The sequence below is a fragment of the Panulirus ornatus genome, chromosome 8 (genome assembly GCF_036320965.1).
Source record: "Panulirus ornatus isolate Po-2019 chromosome 8, ASM3632096v1, whole genome shotgun sequence".
NCBI classification, from domain to species: domain Eukaryota; kingdom Metazoa; phylum Arthropoda; class Malacostraca; order Decapoda; family Palinuridae; genus Panulirus; species Panulirus ornatus.
In genome coordinates this window covers 4,032,378-4,050,241 of record NC_092231.1, presented here as the reverse complement: position 1 = coordinate 4,050,241, position 17,864 = coordinate 4,032,378, and the positions used below count along the sequence as shown (strand labels likewise).

The window sequence follows — 17,864 nt, the reverse complement described above, 5'->3', positions numbered from 1 at the left end:
CCACACATCCTCTACCACTTCTGAAACCATACTGCTCTTCCCCAGTCTGATGCTCTGTGCATGCCTTCACCCTCTCATTCAATACCCTCCCATATAATTTCCCAGGAATACGCAACAAACTTATACCTCTGTAATTTGAACGCACCTTTATCCCCTTTGCCTTTATACACTGGCACTATGCATACATTCTGCCAATCCTCAGGCACTTCACTATGAACCATACATGCACTGAATATTCTCACCAATCAGTCAACAACACAGTCTCCCCCTTTTTTAGCTTATGAACATGTTTTTCACTAGCTCAAAGTCAATATTTTGAGCAAATTTCATTACTTACCTCTATTTTTTGTGTACCCTTATCAGATCAACAATGAAGAGAGAAAGATTTTATCCACTTGGAAAATTATGAGGTTATGAACAAAAGAATAAATACTTTTAATTCATTCCTGAAGAGAACCATCTCCTAAGGCTATTCCTTTCTGAAATCCTAGCATGGTACAATCCTCCAAAGACTATTGTGACTACCTAGATATGTCATCTTGGCAGTTATAATAAAAATCCTGCGATGCCTCAAAATAATGTTACCATCGGATCACTTAGCATGGCATGAAGTTTGTGAAAGGGTCATAATCATAAATTTTTCAAAATATGTACCCCTCTCATAAGTCCCTAGTCAACAAGTCCAAACAATTCTCCTGTTTGTAGAATTCTCACCACTGAACAGAGAACAAGAAGAGTTGAACTCAAAATCTTTTTCAGTTCTTAAAGTAAAATACTATAATGGTGAGCTGGAATCCTGTAAATGTCCAAAGGGAAGGATCCTTCTTTGTTAAGTAGAGTTACAAGCTGTTAGCAGGGTGGCCAAACCTATCACAGCTGAGGTGCTTTAACAAAACCAAAACTGATATCCAGACCAGTCAAAATTTTATTGTGCCAGCCACATTTATGCACACAAGTACAGTCACTCTCTACTTTGATTCCTTTGCACCAGACACTTAATGTTTATCTGCTGCAACAAGCACGTTTCTGGCATGCACAGCCAGAAGTGCTCAGTCTCATATATGCTGTAGATATGTTATGTAGTAATATTATCTTTCACTAACTTAGAAAGCTTGTTATTATGATTTTAGTGGCCTTATTGCCTATTGAGAGTTTCTCATGACATATTCTGAGGCAGGAAATACAACAGTACAGCTTCAAATAAACTTTTCAGCAGCCTCAATGACTGCTTTAAGTTTCTTTGCAAATTCTGATGTAGCAAATGCCATGGCACAAATTTATGCGATCTCTATCTGAAAAATCACAAGGTCTGCTAAATTGTAAGTCCTTATGAAACTGTTTGGCCTCTTCATACAAAAGCCCAGAATGGGCACACTTTCACTGCAACATTGTTTACATCAATCATACAATAGCCTATCAGGGTTAGCCAATCTAGCCTCAAGCATTGATATACTTCAACAGCTTTTAATGATGCCTCTTGATATCATATTCAGTTGAGCTATCAAGTTAGATTAGGAAGCAAGTGGTCAGTGGACGGTGAGAAACCCCACAAAAAAGGTTATATTTTTTTGTGCTGAATGGTTAAAAGCCAGTAGGTGACAATCCCAGAAGAATCTATGCCCTCTCCTATGTTTTCCTGAGGAGGGGGCAAAGGTTTTGGGAGTGCTGAAGAATGTGTGGAAAGAGAAGGTTATCAGGGAGGGCAAAAATGGGTATCTTTGAAGAATAGTAGTCCCAACAATGCTATATGGTTGCAAGACATGGGCTATAGATAAGGCTGAGCAGAGGAGGGTGGATGTCTTGGAAATGAAATGTTTGAGGATAATAGGTGGTGTGAGGTAGTTTGATCATGTAAATAATGAAAGGGTAAGAGAGATGTGTGGTAATAAAAAGAGTGTGGTTGAAAAAGCTGAAGAAGGTGTTCTGAAATGGTTTGGACATATGGAGAGAATGAATGAGGAAAGCTTGACAAAGAGGATATATGTCTCAAAAGTAGGGGGGAATAAGGAGAATAGGGAAACCAAATTGGAGATGGAAGGATGGAGTGAAGAAGACTTTGAGTGATTGGGGCCAAAATGCAATAAGGTGAAAGGCATGCATGGGACAGAGTGAACTGGAGAGTGTAGGATGTCAAGCACATCTTACAAACTAACTTTATTTGGATGAATTGCAATACCAACACTAAACAGGTTATACTAAACAGAACCATTCTCATACTTATTTCCTTAAAATATATTTCAAAGATAATGCAGGAGTCAGAAAAACTGCAAGAGATAATTCTAAACTTTTAACTGCAACTTTTATTTCATAAAAATATGTATTATCAACACTTTATTTAAAATATTCTCAGCTTTTGTTTAAATAAACTCAAGCTCTACTAAGGCATGGTTCATCAGACTTAATCTTGTGGGGTTCCCTGATTTGCAAGTTTCATTCTTCCAGTAATAGGCTGTAGCTAATCAGTATCTGCAACACATATGTCTGTACATACTGATCTTTGTGAAAAACATGGACAAAAGTTGTCCACAACATCCTTGAAAAATCATATGAAGAATAATATTGATTAAAAATAATTACTTTGATGGAAAGAGTGGTGTAAGTCCAGACAAATCATTTACTTGTGTTGCTGGGCTGTCAAGAGGGGAGGACGTTCTTGCAGATGAGTCAGAGGATGGTTCCCGATTGTCCTCAATGACAATGACCTCGTATGGGTACGAGTCAAGTTGAACAAACAAGTACCGGAACCCAAAGCCAGAGGAGGTCTGTAAAAACACAGGATATCAGACTCATGGCCTGACAAAACCAGGGAAAACTCATGCACTGCACTATATGTTCTAGTTAACCAAAAGAAGAAATTGGTCAAAAGAAGTAACTTGTAAAGACATGTTTTGAGTGAAATAATGCCCTGCAAGAGGGATGTAAATCTTGTTAGTGTCTGATCTAACTTTCTCAACACATGTTAGATACTTATACCAATGACATGAATGTCAAAAAAAAAAGTCTGAATGAAGGTTTTTTTTTTTTTCCCCCCCCCGCTGTCTCCCGCGTTTGCGAGGTAGCGCAAGGAAACAGACGAAAGAAATGGCCCAACCCACCCCCATACACATGTATATACATACGTCCACACACGCAAATATACATACCTACACAGCTTTCCATGGTTTACCCCAGACGCTTCACATGCCCTGATTCAATCCACTGACAGCACGTCAACCCCGGTATACCACATCGATCCAATTCACTCTATTCCTTGCCCTCCTTTCACCCTCCTGCATGTTCAGGCCCCGATCACACAAAATCTTTTTCACTCCATCTTTCCACCTCCAATTTGGTCTCCCACTTCTCCTCGTTCCCTCCACCTCCGACACATATATCCTCTTGGTCAATCTTTCCTCACTCATTCTCTCCATGTGCCCAAACCATTTCAAAACACCCTCTTCTTCTCTCTCAACCATGCTCTTTTTATTTCCACACATCTCTCTTACCCTTACGTTACTTACTCGATCAAATCACCTCACACCACACACTGTCCTCAAACATCTCATTTCCAGCACATCCATCCTCCTGTGCACAACTCTATCCATAGCCCACGTCTCGCAACCATACAACATTGTTGGAACCACTATTCCTTCAAACATACCCATTTTTGCTTTCCGAGATAATGTCCTCAATGCTTCCTTTTCAATACTACTAGACAGGAATTTTTCATCCTATTCTGCCAGCTTTAAGGAAATATATGGGGAAACCATGAAGGGGTTACCAGGCTTTTCCTGTAAAGAGTTACACCACAAGTGAAAATTCTCCTTTGACAAGGCTGTAGTATTGGGAGTGCAGGTTTTTGCCAAGGAACTTCTCACTCCAAGGGAGTCCACTTTCCTTGCTACTGTTAATAGTGCAACCTTGGGCTGAAAAGGTCTGTATGTTGCAACATTAAAACCAAGAGTAACATGAATAGAATAAGATTAGCATGAAATATGGGTGTATAATCTATAAACAAAACAAACCACAAAATCAAGTCCAACTAACTGAACAGGAAACCTTGGCTTGTTCTCTTTGGGACTAAGAAAATCTCCTCAAGTCAAAATACCTTTTTTAAAAAAGATGAGTTTTTGCATTAACTATTAAAAACCATGATGAATTTTTTATGCTATTCATCCTGGAAAGGGTTTCGTTCACAGGCAAAATACAGTAGCACACTAACCTCCCGAGCATCAAGGTGAACCGTTGCAGTTCGTCTTTGTCCTGTTAAGTAAAACTTGATTCTCAAACCCTTGGTGCCTTCTACTTCATATGACAGATGACTGTAAAATCAATGGATGAATAGAGTATCTATGAAAAGTATCTATGTGCATGAGAACTCCTTAATACCTCTTTTGACAATCAATAAAATGCATAGATGCATGAAAGTCTGATCAAAATTCAATATAATTCAGAATATAATCAAGGCTATGTTCATTTTCCCATGTATTTTGAGGACTGGTAAACTCATAAGTTCTATCCATACATCTGTCTATATCTCTGATGCTTGTTCCCTCTGAGAACTCCCATCAAATGAGTGACAATGGCCAAAGAGTCTTTTTATATAAGAATCTATGAAAATGTATATATAAAAAAAAAAAGTATTAAAATTTGGGAAATACTTATGGATGTACATATAAATGCAAAATCTAATTTCAAAATTAAACCAGAGATATGCATCAAAGATACAAGCAGTTCCATCAAGGCTGATCAAAAATAAGATTAAAAAGAATTTTAAAGAGGTAAAAATACAAAACTAAAGATAATATGTACATATGAATGCACAGTATGTAATAATGAAAAAGTCATTCCCATCTTTAATCATTAGTAAAGAACTTCCTCTCTATTCAGTCCATTACAATTGTAAGTTGTCACTATCCTATCAACACTGGTTTCAGTCGGTGTTTTGTCCTTTTGCTCTTCTTTCCATAAATGATCTTTCCTCAATATTTATCCTATTTGCTCCTCTGCTGATGAATCAACTCTGCATACTTCAACTCACTTTCCCTTCCCTCTCCTCTACAATGCTCATTCTTTTTCTTAGAATGAACATAATTCCTCTCTAAATTGAGACCTATGCAGCATCTTGAAATGGCCATGCCATAAACTGGATGAAATCAGTAAGGCATATATAAGCAGCATCTGCCAACTTTTCTTTCTGTATCTCATTCTAAATATTCAGTTTGAAAGCATCACAATCCAACTCTACAATAACATATACATGTTGGGTATAACCATATCTTCTTCTCTATCTTGGAATCCAAAAATCTTGCATATCACAAAATCTGTTTCCCAAAAGACAGAAATGCTGTGTAGGTGTGGACTATAATTTTTCTTGTGGGTAACTGTTTTACATCTAGAGAGTCTTATTTACTGCCTACACATTTTGGGTGGTTCTCTTAACATGAGTGGAATTAAAGCCATTTCACCTCATTAACACTCCTACTGGTACCTCTCTTCAACAATCCCTTTCCCTCCAATACTCCCTTAATTCTTGTGCTTTCTTTGTTGCCCATCACTATACCTTCTCCTTTAGTTCTTTGTGCTTCTTCAGGCATGATGGCCAAACTTCAGAAGCATGTTCTAGTCTTGCCCTAATCATGCTGTGAACAATCTGATGATTATTTTCTTATCCATCCCTTCTCTAAGGCGGAAAAATTTGTAGCCTGCAGCCTCTCACTCCAGCTCAACTCTCTTCATTCAGGTATCACCTTTGTAGCTATTCTCTAGACTCCCTCAATCCAATCTTTGTGCTGCTTTAGGTGCAGTGACCAGACCTAAGAAGCATAATCCTTTAGTTCTTTGTGCTTCTTCAGGCATGATGGCCAAACTTCAGAAGCATGTTCTAGTCTTGCCCTAATCATGCTGTGAACAATCTGATGATTATTTTCTTATCCATCCCTTCTCTAAGGCGGAAAAATTTGTAGCCTGCAGCCTCTCACTCCAGCTCAACCCTCTTCATTCAGGTATCACCTTTGTAGCTATTCTCTAGACTCCCTCAATCCAATCTTTGTGCTGCTTTAGGTGCAGTGACCAGACCTAAGAAGCATAATCCAGTTTTGGTCTAATGTATACTGCGAATGGCTTACCAAGGATTTCCTTATCCAAATTTCTGTGTGGAATTATACATGGTTACATGCATATACCATGAACATAGAGTCTTTTTGTTCTTAAAAAATTCAGAGGGCTACAAACTGCTATGATAAAAACATGTCACTGATATTTTCACAAATAACTAATCTATGTGGTTGACGACAAAGTTTGCCCTGTAGAGAACTATGAGATTCACAAGTTTTGTACAATCACAAAAGTCTAGAAGTACATCTAAATACAGTGCAAGCTTTCACAAGTTTTCTGAATGTCAATCTGGTAGATATAACTACCCAAACCAAAGGCAGTTAAAGAATGAGCCTACCTAATGTGCTGCCTGCGTCCTCGGCGACTTTCCTCACCATAGCTCTTCACTGAGTCGCCAAGGAAATCAATCACTCTAGGATGATTAATACACTTTTCAACAGCAGCACTATACACTGTCTGAAAGGAAAAACAGCACAAAGGACAAAAAACACACATTTGTAAAATAAAAGGCTTATTCTGTGTATATATACCTATCTTATCCTGCGTATATCTATCTATCCCAAGCACACCCTACATCCTCAAGCTTGTTCAGGCCACAAGGACTCAAAACCTTACTCACTCCATCCTGTCATCTCCAATCTGGTCTCCCCCTTCTCTGTATCCCCTCCAGTTCTGACACATATATCCACTCTATTATCCTCTCATCACTCTCCCTATGTCCAAACCATTTCATTACATCCTCTTAAGGCCTCTCAACCATACTCCTCGTATCACCACACCTCTTTCTTACCCTATCATTTCTTACTCTATCAACCCCTCTTTCTTACCCTATCATTTCTTACTCTATCAACCTTCCTCAAACCACATATTACCCTCAAACATTTCATTTCCAACACATTCAAACTCTTCTGTACATTTTCTTCTGTAGCCCATTATAATCTTTTTCTTTTTTACAATTACTTAGAACCAAATTTCTATGAAAGAGTCCTGGCAATACCTAGGACCTCTTTCTAAAGGCTCTTGCAGTCCAAGGTGGTAGAGGAAACAGTAGACTCCACTGGGGTGAAAGATTCTTAAGAATATACTGCCATGTGACTTTTTATTTGCAATGTAACTTCACATACTTTAGGTTACACTGTAAGTGAAAAGTCAGTCACCTTTTGGTGCATTGGTCATGACAGGTAGAGAAAGGATGTGAGCAAATGTGGCCTTTCTTCGTCAGTTCCCTGCGCTACTTCACTAACCCAGGATAGGGGAGAAAGAATACTTCCCATGTATTCCCTGCATGTCGTAAAAAGGGGAGAGAGTGGGGGGCTGGAAATCCTCCCCTCCACACTGCTCCTCCCCAATCTAATGCTCTGTACATGCCTTTACCCTTTCAATCAATACTCTCCCATATAGTATCCCCAGGTGCAATCAATAAACTTATGCCTCTGTAGTTGGAACACTCACCTTTATCCTCTTTGCCTCTGTACAATGGCACTATGCACGCATTCCACCAATCCTCAGGCACTTCATGATCCATACATACATCAAAGTGAAGTGGAAGAAGTGATGTGTTTTAGACATCTGGGAGTGGATTTGGCAGCGGATGGAAACATGGAAGTGGAAGTGAGCCACAGAGTGGAGGAGGGGGAAAAGGTTCTGGGAGTGTTGAAGAATGTGTGGAAAGCCAGAATGTTATCTCGTTATCTCGGAGAGCAAAAATGGGTATGTGAAGGAATAGTGGTTCCAACAATGTTATATGGTTGTGAGGCATGGGCTATAGATGGGATTGAGCAGAGGAGGGTGGATGTGTTGGAAATGAGATGTTTGAGGACAATATGTGGTGTGAGGTGGTTTGATCGAGTAAGTAATGAAAGGGTAAGAGAGATGCGTGGAAGTAAAAAGAGTGGTTGACATTCTAGATGAGGGTGTATTGAAGTGGTTTGGTTGTATGAAGAGAATGAGTGAGGAAAGATTGACAAAGAAGATATATGTGTCTGAAGTGGAGGGAATGAGAAGTGGGAGACCAAACTGGAGGTGGAAGGATGGAGTGAAAAAGATTTTTAGCAATCAGGGTCTGAACATACAGGAAGGTGAAAAGCATGGAAGGAATAGAGTAAATTGGAATGATGTGGTATACTGGGGTCAATGTGTTAACAATGGATTAAACCAGTGCATGTGAAGCGACTGGGGTAAACTATGGAAAGTTTTGTGGGGCCTGGATGTGGAAAGGGAGCTGTGGTTTTCGGTGCATTACACATGACAGCTGGAGACTGAGTGTGAATGAATGTGGCCTTTGTTTTCTTTTCGTGGCGCTACCTCATGCACAAGCGGGGGGACGGGGGTGCCATTTCATGTGTGACAGGGTGGTGGTGGGAATGGATGAAGGCAGCAAGTATGAATATGTACATATGTATGTATGTAGTATATGTCGGTGTATGTATATGTTTGTATATGTTGAAATGTATAGGTATGCATATGTGTGTGTGTGGGCGTTTATGTATATACATGTGTATGTGGGTGGGTTGGGCCATTCTTTTGTCTGTTTCCTTGAGCTACCTTGCTAATGCAGAAGACAGCAACTAAGTATAATAGATAAAATAAATAAATAAATAAATAAGTAAATATATCTTACTGTACCTTCCTGTCCCAAAAGCCCTTTCTGTAGGGTTTCCACAAACATTAAACTCTTACAAATGAAACAAAAGTACTTCCACAAGCTGGACAGCCATTTCTATGCAACAGCAAAGGGCCCATTTCACCTGAGTCACTTTATAACAAACCTTCACACAGAAATAAAAAGCTCACCTTAGCCTTACAATTCAGCCACCTGTTCCCACAGATCCTCCACCCCTACCAAAAAGCACCACTTTAATGCCCCAAATTCACACCCAAATGACCTGAAAAACACTAAACAATCATTCTCTAAGTAAGTCTTCAACTAACTTCCATGAGGCACACACAAATCTAAAACTGCATTCTCCAGACATAAAAATAAAAAATGTCTGCATTCTGAAATCACTCACCTTTTCACTATTAAAAATATCTAACAGATAAACCACTGGACCCCTCATGCCTATAACGCACCAACCAAACTAAAGCCACTGAAAAACTACTACTCATTGCTCTGTTCTTACCCTCTCAACAGCTCTTCAGTTCTCTCTTGCATGATATTAATCTCAACATTTATTTTTCCACCACTCTCAAGTACTGTACTGGACTTCAATTTATCAAAAGCTTTTATAATTCTCCATTCAAAGTGGTACTACACTATAACTCCAACTATCTAAGAGAAAGAATTTTGAACTATGGGAGTTGGAAAATAAATCTGCATTTCTTTTCATAAAGTTATAAATAAAGTAGTTAACAGGAATTTCATATCCTCTACAGAAGAAATCTACTTGATAGATTAATTCTTTGCAACTAAGGTAACAAAAATGCAAACACACTCGACACCTGTGGTGAGAAGGAGAAGAGAAGCTCTTTGAAGACTGAGTACATCATGAGGCCAGTCACTCCTACACCCAGCACCACCACAGCAGTGTAGTACGTAGTCCTTGTGGCTTCCTTGGCTGAGTGAATAATTTGCAAAATTTATCAGAAGTGGATATGTGGTAAATTCATGTAAACAGCACATGGTACAGTGACAATCAATCACAACATCCTAACATCCCAGTAGCAGCAACAAACATGCAGCAGTATATTATACAACTGCATCAATGGCTCACCCACAACAGAATGTCTGCATTTCCACAGAAGTCTTCAATCCTTTTAACTTGACAGACAGACTTAAATACACCTTACAGCCTCCAGTCACCTTGAACTGACAATCACTCCCACTGTATATATATGTAAACGTTGAAATGTATAGGTATGTATATGTGCGTGTGTGGACATGTATGTATATACATGTGTATGTGGGTGGGTTGGGCCATTCTTTCGTCTGTTTCCTTGCGCTACCTATAGGTTGCACTCAATTCAACAGACTCTCAGTATTAATGGACACCCCTCCCCCCCCTATTAGTCCATCAAATTGACGATTTACTGTATATCAAAGCACAGTTGACTCACCTTTCCTCCCAAATCCACCTGATTTGTCAGACCTAACATTTTTTGATAAAGATTTATTGATATTCTGTAAAAACTGGTGTGTGGTGAGCTGACGAGTATTAAGGAGAGACATCATCACTGGATTAGTGAGCTGCGTTGCCACACATCTTTGGCATATGGACTTATGAAGGGGGACCAGCAGCATAATGTTTATCTGAAAGATATGTGAAAGTATACTTTAAATCACAGTACTGTACATTATACATGTAACAAAAACTGAAAAATGCTAATGCTGTAAATCAAAGTAAAAATTCATGTTATTCCTTTTTCACAAGAAAAGGTTTAAATATTAGAAATCATTGGATAGTATCAATGTCCTTAAGCCACTTGTCTGAATGAATATGAAACAGTAAAGTGTCTACATGACCTGTGCTAACAATATGCATTTTCTCATTTAATCAAAAAATCTAAATAACCTTTTTATTTGTCTTATTCTGCCTGTCAGTTTTATATTAAACAGTGGTGTTACCACATTCTGCCTGCAAGTAGTGACATCAAAGCAATGCTGTATTATCATCAATGAATGGAAGTACAGTCATGTTTAGGAACTTCATGCTTAAAAGGATTCCATTATTTCCCTGTGGAGTTCAGAAGTGGAGCTGTAGAAGCACCATGAAAGGTGCCCTGAGGATGTATGATAGTATTTCATAATGCTAACTACTCATACCTATGATAATAATTTAGATGTCTCATGAACAGAGAGACAGAGCACTGGCCTTCTATAACAGGGATCATTTAATTCTAAATCTCAGAGATGAGAAAAGGCAAGCAAGTATAAAAAACAAAATATATCTACACATAAGTGTTTCTGGAATCCACCTGCATGAAGTTACACCTTGAGTGAAAAGTTGCCTTTGGTGAGGATACATTACTAGAAGTACAGTTGTGTCAAAAGAGTCATTTCCTTGCTACTGGAAGTAGCACAGCCTTGGGCTGCTCAAGCCCTTGGAAAGGAAGCCCTGGGTACCATACGCACACACACACACACACACACACATACATATATATATATATATATTATTATACTTTGTCGCTGTCTCTCGCATTAGTGAGGTAGTGCAAGGAAACAGACGAAAGAATGGCCCAACCCACCTACATACACATGTATATAATACTTGTCTACACACGCACATATACATACCTATACATTTCTACGTATACTTATATATACATACACAGATATATACATATATACACATGTACATAATTCATATTTGCTGCCTTTATTCATTCCCATTGCCATCCCGCCACACATGAAATGACAACCCCCTGCCCCCACATACGCACGAGGTAGCCCTAGGAAAAGACAACAAAGGCCACATTCGTTCACACTCAGTCTCTAGCTGTCATGTAAAATGCACCAAAACCACAACTCTCTTTCCACATCCAGGCCCCACAAAACTTTCCACGGTATACCCCAGACTCTTCACATGCCCTGGTTCAATCCATTGACAGCACGTCCACCCCGGTATACCACATTGTTCTAATTCACTCTATTCCTTGCACGCCTTTCACCCTCCTGCATGTTCAGGCCCCAATCGCTCAAAGTCTTTTTCACTCCATCCTTCCACCTCCAATTTGGTCTTCCACTTCTCCTCGTTCCCTTCATCTCTGACACATATATCCTCAGTCAATCTTTTCTGACTCATACTCTCCTTGTGACCAAACCATTTCAATACACCCTCTTCTGCTCTCTCAACCACACTCTTTTTATTACCACACATCTCTCTTACCCTTTCATTACTTATTCGATCAAACCACCTCACACCACATGTTGTCCTCAAACATTTCATTTCCAACACATCCACCCTCCTCCGCACAACCCTATTTATAGCCCACACTTCCCAACCATATAACATTGTTGGAACTACTATTCCTTGAAACATACCCATTTTTGCTTTCCGAGATAATGTTCTCACCTTCCACACATTTTTAAACGCTCCCATTTCCTGCATTAGCGAGGCAGTGTTGAGAACAGAGGACTGAGCCTAAGAGGAAAAATCCTCACATGGTCCCCTTCTCTGTTCCTTCTTTTGGAAGAGAAAAACTGAAGGGGAGAATTTCCCGCCTCCTGCTCCCTTTAGTCACTTTCTATGACATGCAGGGAATACGTGGGATGTAAAGTTATATATTGGTTAAATTGCAGAGGTATTGTGTTGACACAAATTGTATATCTAATGGTGATAATTTTGTGATGTAAAGATATATGCTTGTGTTACTGAACTTCACCTGCTCAAGGTAACACGGTGAGTGAAAAAGTCAACTTTGGGAAGACAGTATCATGGGAATATAGACTTGTCAAGGAATTTCTCAATCAAAAGGAGTCTACATTTCTCTGCCAATGGAAGTAGCATAACCTTAGGCTGCAGGAACCTTTAAAGGGCCCTGAGTAACACTGGAAATCTTTCAGAATTATTGGTTACTAGAGGAAATTAGGCTTATCTGGACCCTACAGCAAAGTTTTCTTGTATTACAGCCTGAACCAGTTTGTATATTGACTTACAATCCAACTATAGCTTTGTAGCATCTGAATAAGTGCCATGTGATTATTTCTTTCAGCTGTCCACACAATTGCCACTCTTCTTCTCATAGGAAAATGACCTCAGGACACCAGAGGTGCTCCTCCTGTTAATTTCCTAGTTGCTGAAGTTTAACGATATCAACAATGCATTTATTACCCTCTAAACTGCTGGTATAATGTTTTTACCCCACAATTTCCTCAATCTTACAGCTGCTCCGAATTTACGACTTAAAATTGACTGTACTTGATGCTACACCTACAATGCCACACTCTGCACACTGCGAGGAATTCCTAGATTTAACTTTCTTCAAAATCTTTCATCGAGAACACGTAGATCCGTACAGTGAAAAATTACCTTGTCAGACATTTCGAAATAATTATATTTCTAGTTCAATTGCAATTTTGTACTTGATATTTTTACTATATCAATAAAGCTGAATGTATCATGAGGACCACATTGGTAATATGTTTTTATAAATCCTGTATGTGAAATCCTTGTTGAATTATTTACATCTGAACTTCGTTTCCTTTACCAAAATCAAATCAAATCAATTCAGTCTCAAGCTGATAATCGGTTATCACAAGACAAACTTACCTTTCCTTCACTGAATGACCCCTGATTAAAATCACCGTAAGCAAGCCACTCTTATTCTCAAACCAGTCACAAATATATTTGTCATTAAACAGGTACTAATAAATGTGAGGTTGTAGCATGACAACAAACTCCACACATACCGGTTTGTTTACATGATCAGCTGTTCCACATTTTCTATGGAGAATGAGATACCAACTTATTCATATTATTGTGTTTATATTAATAAGTCAATAATATTCATCACTTGGTGAAGTGAAGCGTAATATCATAAGCAGAAGCGCAACATAGTATGAAACTTCGAATGTCTTGACAAGGGAAGTAATTTGACAAAATGTCACTACGATAGTACTATTTTTCCTCAACAGATGTCGTAAAAATACACCGTAAATGCAGACGATGTTGTCGAGCGGAGATCAAAGGAGTCTAACCTGTCACGCTAAGTGGGTGTGTTGATGTTCTCAGCCATTAATTCTTCGCTGTAGCTTATGTGGACGAATGCCGAAGACACCCCAAACGTAGGTATCTCGTCATTTATGAAGGAAATGTTGTTATTGTGTGTTAGTGCACCGTTTTCGATTTCCAGTATTATATAGGTGTGTTATGTAGGTTCCTCCTATGACGCAACAGCAACTGTAAGTATTTGATTATTATTTTGGTTGATGATTCATTTTCCAAAGTAGTGATATACGATATACTTGACATTTGAATGACACGGACCACGGAAGTACGTACGTCATTGCCGTCGACTTATACAAATCTGGTTTATATATGATGTATGAAACCTATCTTAGTAACCTAAAGCTTTACGCCATTTACCGAAACGGATTTTACCAGTTTACTTTGACTTGATCGTAGGCTCTTGGTAATTACATTTGTCTCTCACGTGACGAGACAGTTGGTTTCCTTTAATGTTCCATCGGTGGTAGGGAGGGTCGAGGTAGGGCAGGGCTTCCAGGGTACATATACCAAAATGGTGAAACACTACATATTTAACCTTTAAATAACGAGCCATGGAAGTAAATACCAGATTGACGTCGAGTTATACTAATATGGTTTATAAATGATACATGAAATCTATTTCAGTAACCCGAAGCTTTACAGCATTTCTCAAAACGAAGAAATTTATCGGTTTAGTTGACTTGATCGTAGACTTGATAATTACATTTGTCTCACTTTTGAAGAGAAAATTGGCTTCATTAATGTTATGGTTTACGCTCAAGGGTGGTTTGCTAAATTATAGGTTGACATTGAGATAAAACTGGAAGAGGGTATAATTCAGATGCAGACAACATGCATGATTATATTTGTAGTAGTGCAGACAGTCTGTGTAATGAGTGAATGTGGTTACTAAATTCCTTCACTGTATTTAGTTTTTGTTGGCATTTCCTAAGATAAGTCATCCTTTCTTGAAAAAATATCTGAATTTAACCAGTTTTCTTGCATTTCTAAGCCTACCTGACATAAAAAAGTCTTAGTATTTTGTGATGAAAATTTAGGTTTTTAAAAAATGTATAAGATTTGTTACAGTGATGTTTCATTATCTGGCATAGACTGAAGATGATTGAATAAGAAGAATGCATTCCTTTAAGAATGAATTTGCAATACTTTTATAATTCATAACTACAGATTCTTCATTTGAAATCCTTCACTTCAACTACAGTATTTCCTCTCAAAATTATAATATTATGGAAGTAACAGCTGTGAATGATATGGAAGTGGATGAAAATAAGTATAACACAGTAATCGAGGACATCAGCATTTAAACAAAATGGGGCATGATAAATGGTGTAATTGCAAAAACAAACTGGAATGATGTTTTCAAATACAACAGTATTTTATATGAGGTAAAGCCAAATTGATAGAATAGTTAATATCTGATAAGAAAAATGTAAATTTGAGGATGCCAAGAGAAAGAAAACAATGAATGATGAGAAAAGAATGGTAAAGAAAAGACGAGAAATTAGTGAAGGAGAGAACTTGAAAAATAAGAAGTATTGACATGTAAAGAAATCCCACGGAGAACACAGAATCAATTAACATAAACAAGAACCAAAAAATGTAGGTTTTTAAGGATGATAAACTTTCTTTTTAAGGCAGTGACCCTCGAATATTATGATACATTTTGAAAATACATCCACCAATGCTATGTTCAGCCTCATTTGGTGAGCAAGCAGCAGCTTTTGCTCACCCTATGCAAATGACTCGTAGGTATTCATAACCAGTGTTCGCCTGAATGAGGTATGCTCAGTAATTAGTAACCACCACCAGGCTAACCCACTTGCCACTAATTATATGAAGCTCACACCGTTGCATATAATAAGCACCAATACAAGGTAGTCAAGGAAGGTAAAACAAAAAGGCAAAGTAGGAAAAAATTGCTCATAATACACTGCCTTGTGGATAAATTTTTGTTCATCCATCCTCTCTGAGCGTTAATTGCATGCCCATTTTAAGAAGGGTTAACAGGTAGTAGGCCTCAAGGAAAATATCTTAGAAGTCTCATGTACTTTAAGAAACTGATGCATTGGATCTGTGAATATAACAAAATGGCACCCTACAAAAATGCTAGTCTGAGAAGGTGGGAAGACTGTAATGTTCTTCATAAAGAGTTTAGAAATTAAAGTGCAGTAAGCAATGAAATATTTACAAGAAAACTGGTCATGAAGCTAAATGAAGTGTCGGATAATCGAAGCAGTGACATTTAGTAAGTATATGGCTGTAGAAGACATCAGCATTCTGAACCATGGAAGATATTAGGTTAATGCCAGGTGCTAGCATTGCTTTAAACAAAATCTCTTTATATCCTCTTTCTGTCATATGGCAAAAATCTCAATGAAGTTAGGTAGGTGCTCTTATTGCTTTCTCCTCCACTTGTACAATTTACAGGAAGACAAGTTCTTGCAAAACAGAATATATTTCATTGAGGCTTCTCCAAAAGCTACAAATGCATGTCAGATGGAAAGGGATATAAGTTTTATGACTTAACCTAATGTTGCTAAAGGTTAAGGCATCAGGAATGGAATTTTGTGATAGGAAAGGAGAAAAAATAAAACTCTCTTACCTTAGAGCAATAGAAAATTGGTTCTGCTACCTTGAAGGTTTCTTGATCTTGGTTCTTGAAATACAAAACACATCTAGATCATGCCAAAAGTTGATTTAAGAAACAGGTAAAACAGCTTATAAGCAACTAGATGCAAAAACTTATGATAATACTTTACTGTGAACTTTTTTTTTTTGTAAAAGTCCATTGGTCATTTATCATGATTATCCGATTATCCGATTAATACATACAGCAAAACCAGAAACACATTGCTTCAGAGGCAAAGAGGTTAGCTGTCAGCATGATTAGCAGCCGTTGTTTCTTCACATGGTGAACAGTAATCCAAGCCAGATCACCCATTTGCCTTTTAACTGAATGGGCTTTTGTAGTGAAGTAGGTTGGCATCTTTACCCGTGAATTACATGGGCCCATGTTCAAATTTTGAACAAGGGAGTTGGCTCAGCCTCCTGCCGTTTTTATATATATATATATATATATATATATATATATATATATATATATATATATATATATAAACTGTGATAAGGGTATCTTTAAACATTTTCGTGATGCGATCACTATTTCTGTTGTATAATCGATTCACAACAACCAGCTCGATGTTGTCCTCACTCGAGTCAGAATGTCTGGTGCTCAGGTGCGCCCTGTACCACACTACACCACCTCATCCCAAGATATCCGTGCTTTGAAAGTTAACATTGAAAAATTCTTCATGGGCTATTTGGATTAATCACTTGTCACTGACATGTGCACTGATTTTTGATTGAAGTTTGAGAAGCGTGAGTGAAATGATGCACTTATTTTCTCTGATATGCAAGCAACAAACCCGCGTTTTAGGTACTAGTGCAAGTAACAAACCCGCCTTTTAGGTACTAGTGCAAGCAACAAACCCGCGTTTTAGGTACTAGGTGAAAATTTTGTGAAAAGGTGCAACACCTGGACCTTCGATGCTCTGTACTTTCCTGCGTAAATATCATCTTACGTTGCCAAAAGATGGAATGTTGGTGAGTGATGATGCTGCCCATCTAGACGTCAGCTCCACCGTCAGTCTCCGAACTTCCAAGATCTTCAGGGTTAAGGAACGTTGCGTCGGGTAGGAAAAATTCCGCAAAGTTTGATTCACCGGCAAATATACTTGTAGAAATGAGTCATATATTGTAAGGAACTAACAGTATTTGTTTTGTGGAAGAGTAATGCGATAGCATATGATGAAGGTCGTCACGCTGGGTAGTTGTCTGCTTGTGGTGGTGTTTGTTCTGGAAGTGAAAAATTTGTTAAATAGGTTTCTTGAGTTAGAAATTATTCATAACTTTCCTGAAATACGCAGTTTATTTTTCCTACTCTCTCGGTTTAACTGAAAAAGGTGTATCATGGTACAGTTGCCGGTCTGATGCTACAATGTACCCGAGTCTCATCACCTTGAGAAGTAGGTACTCTGGCATCACGTTGTCCCTCGCTCCTGGCCCGGCGTAAGGATGGAGGGGCAAGGCGGGAAGAGA

The 17,864-nt window shown here is 38.3% G+C and overlaps 1 protein-coding gene across 7 annotated transcripts; it reads right to left on the bottom strand.

The window, feature by feature from the left end:
- Positions 1 to 2,274: 2,274 nt before the first annotated feature.
- LOC139749757 (mitochondrial import inner membrane translocase subunit Tim21) lies at positions 2,275 to 17,436 on the bottom strand. 7 transcript variants are annotated; one of them, XM_071663974.1, is made up of 6 exons: positions 17,348 to 17,436; positions 10,153 to 10,345; positions 9,538 to 9,653; positions 6,434 to 6,552; positions 4,202 to 4,301; positions 2,275 to 2,762 (listed from the first exon to the last, which is right to left on the bottom strand). In XM_071663974.1, the coding sequence occupies exons 2-6, from the start codon at positions 10,334 to 10,336 to the stop codon at positions 2,574 to 2,576; spliced, it is 708 nt and encodes a 235-aa protein (XP_071520075.1). In that variant the 5' UTR covers positions 10,337 to 10,345; positions 17,348 to 17,436; the 3' UTR covers positions 2,275 to 2,573. The 7 variants fall into 7 exon arrangements, with proteins under 7 accessions (XP_071520075.1, XP_071520074.1, XP_071520076.1 ...); XM_071663973.1 differs by lacking the exon at positions 17,348 to 17,436 and adding an exon at positions 16,369 to 16,390; XM_071663975.1 differs by lacking the exon at positions 17,348 to 17,436 and adding an exon at positions 13,736 to 13,756.
- Between the last annotated feature and the right edge of the window lie 428 nt (positions 17,437 to 17,864).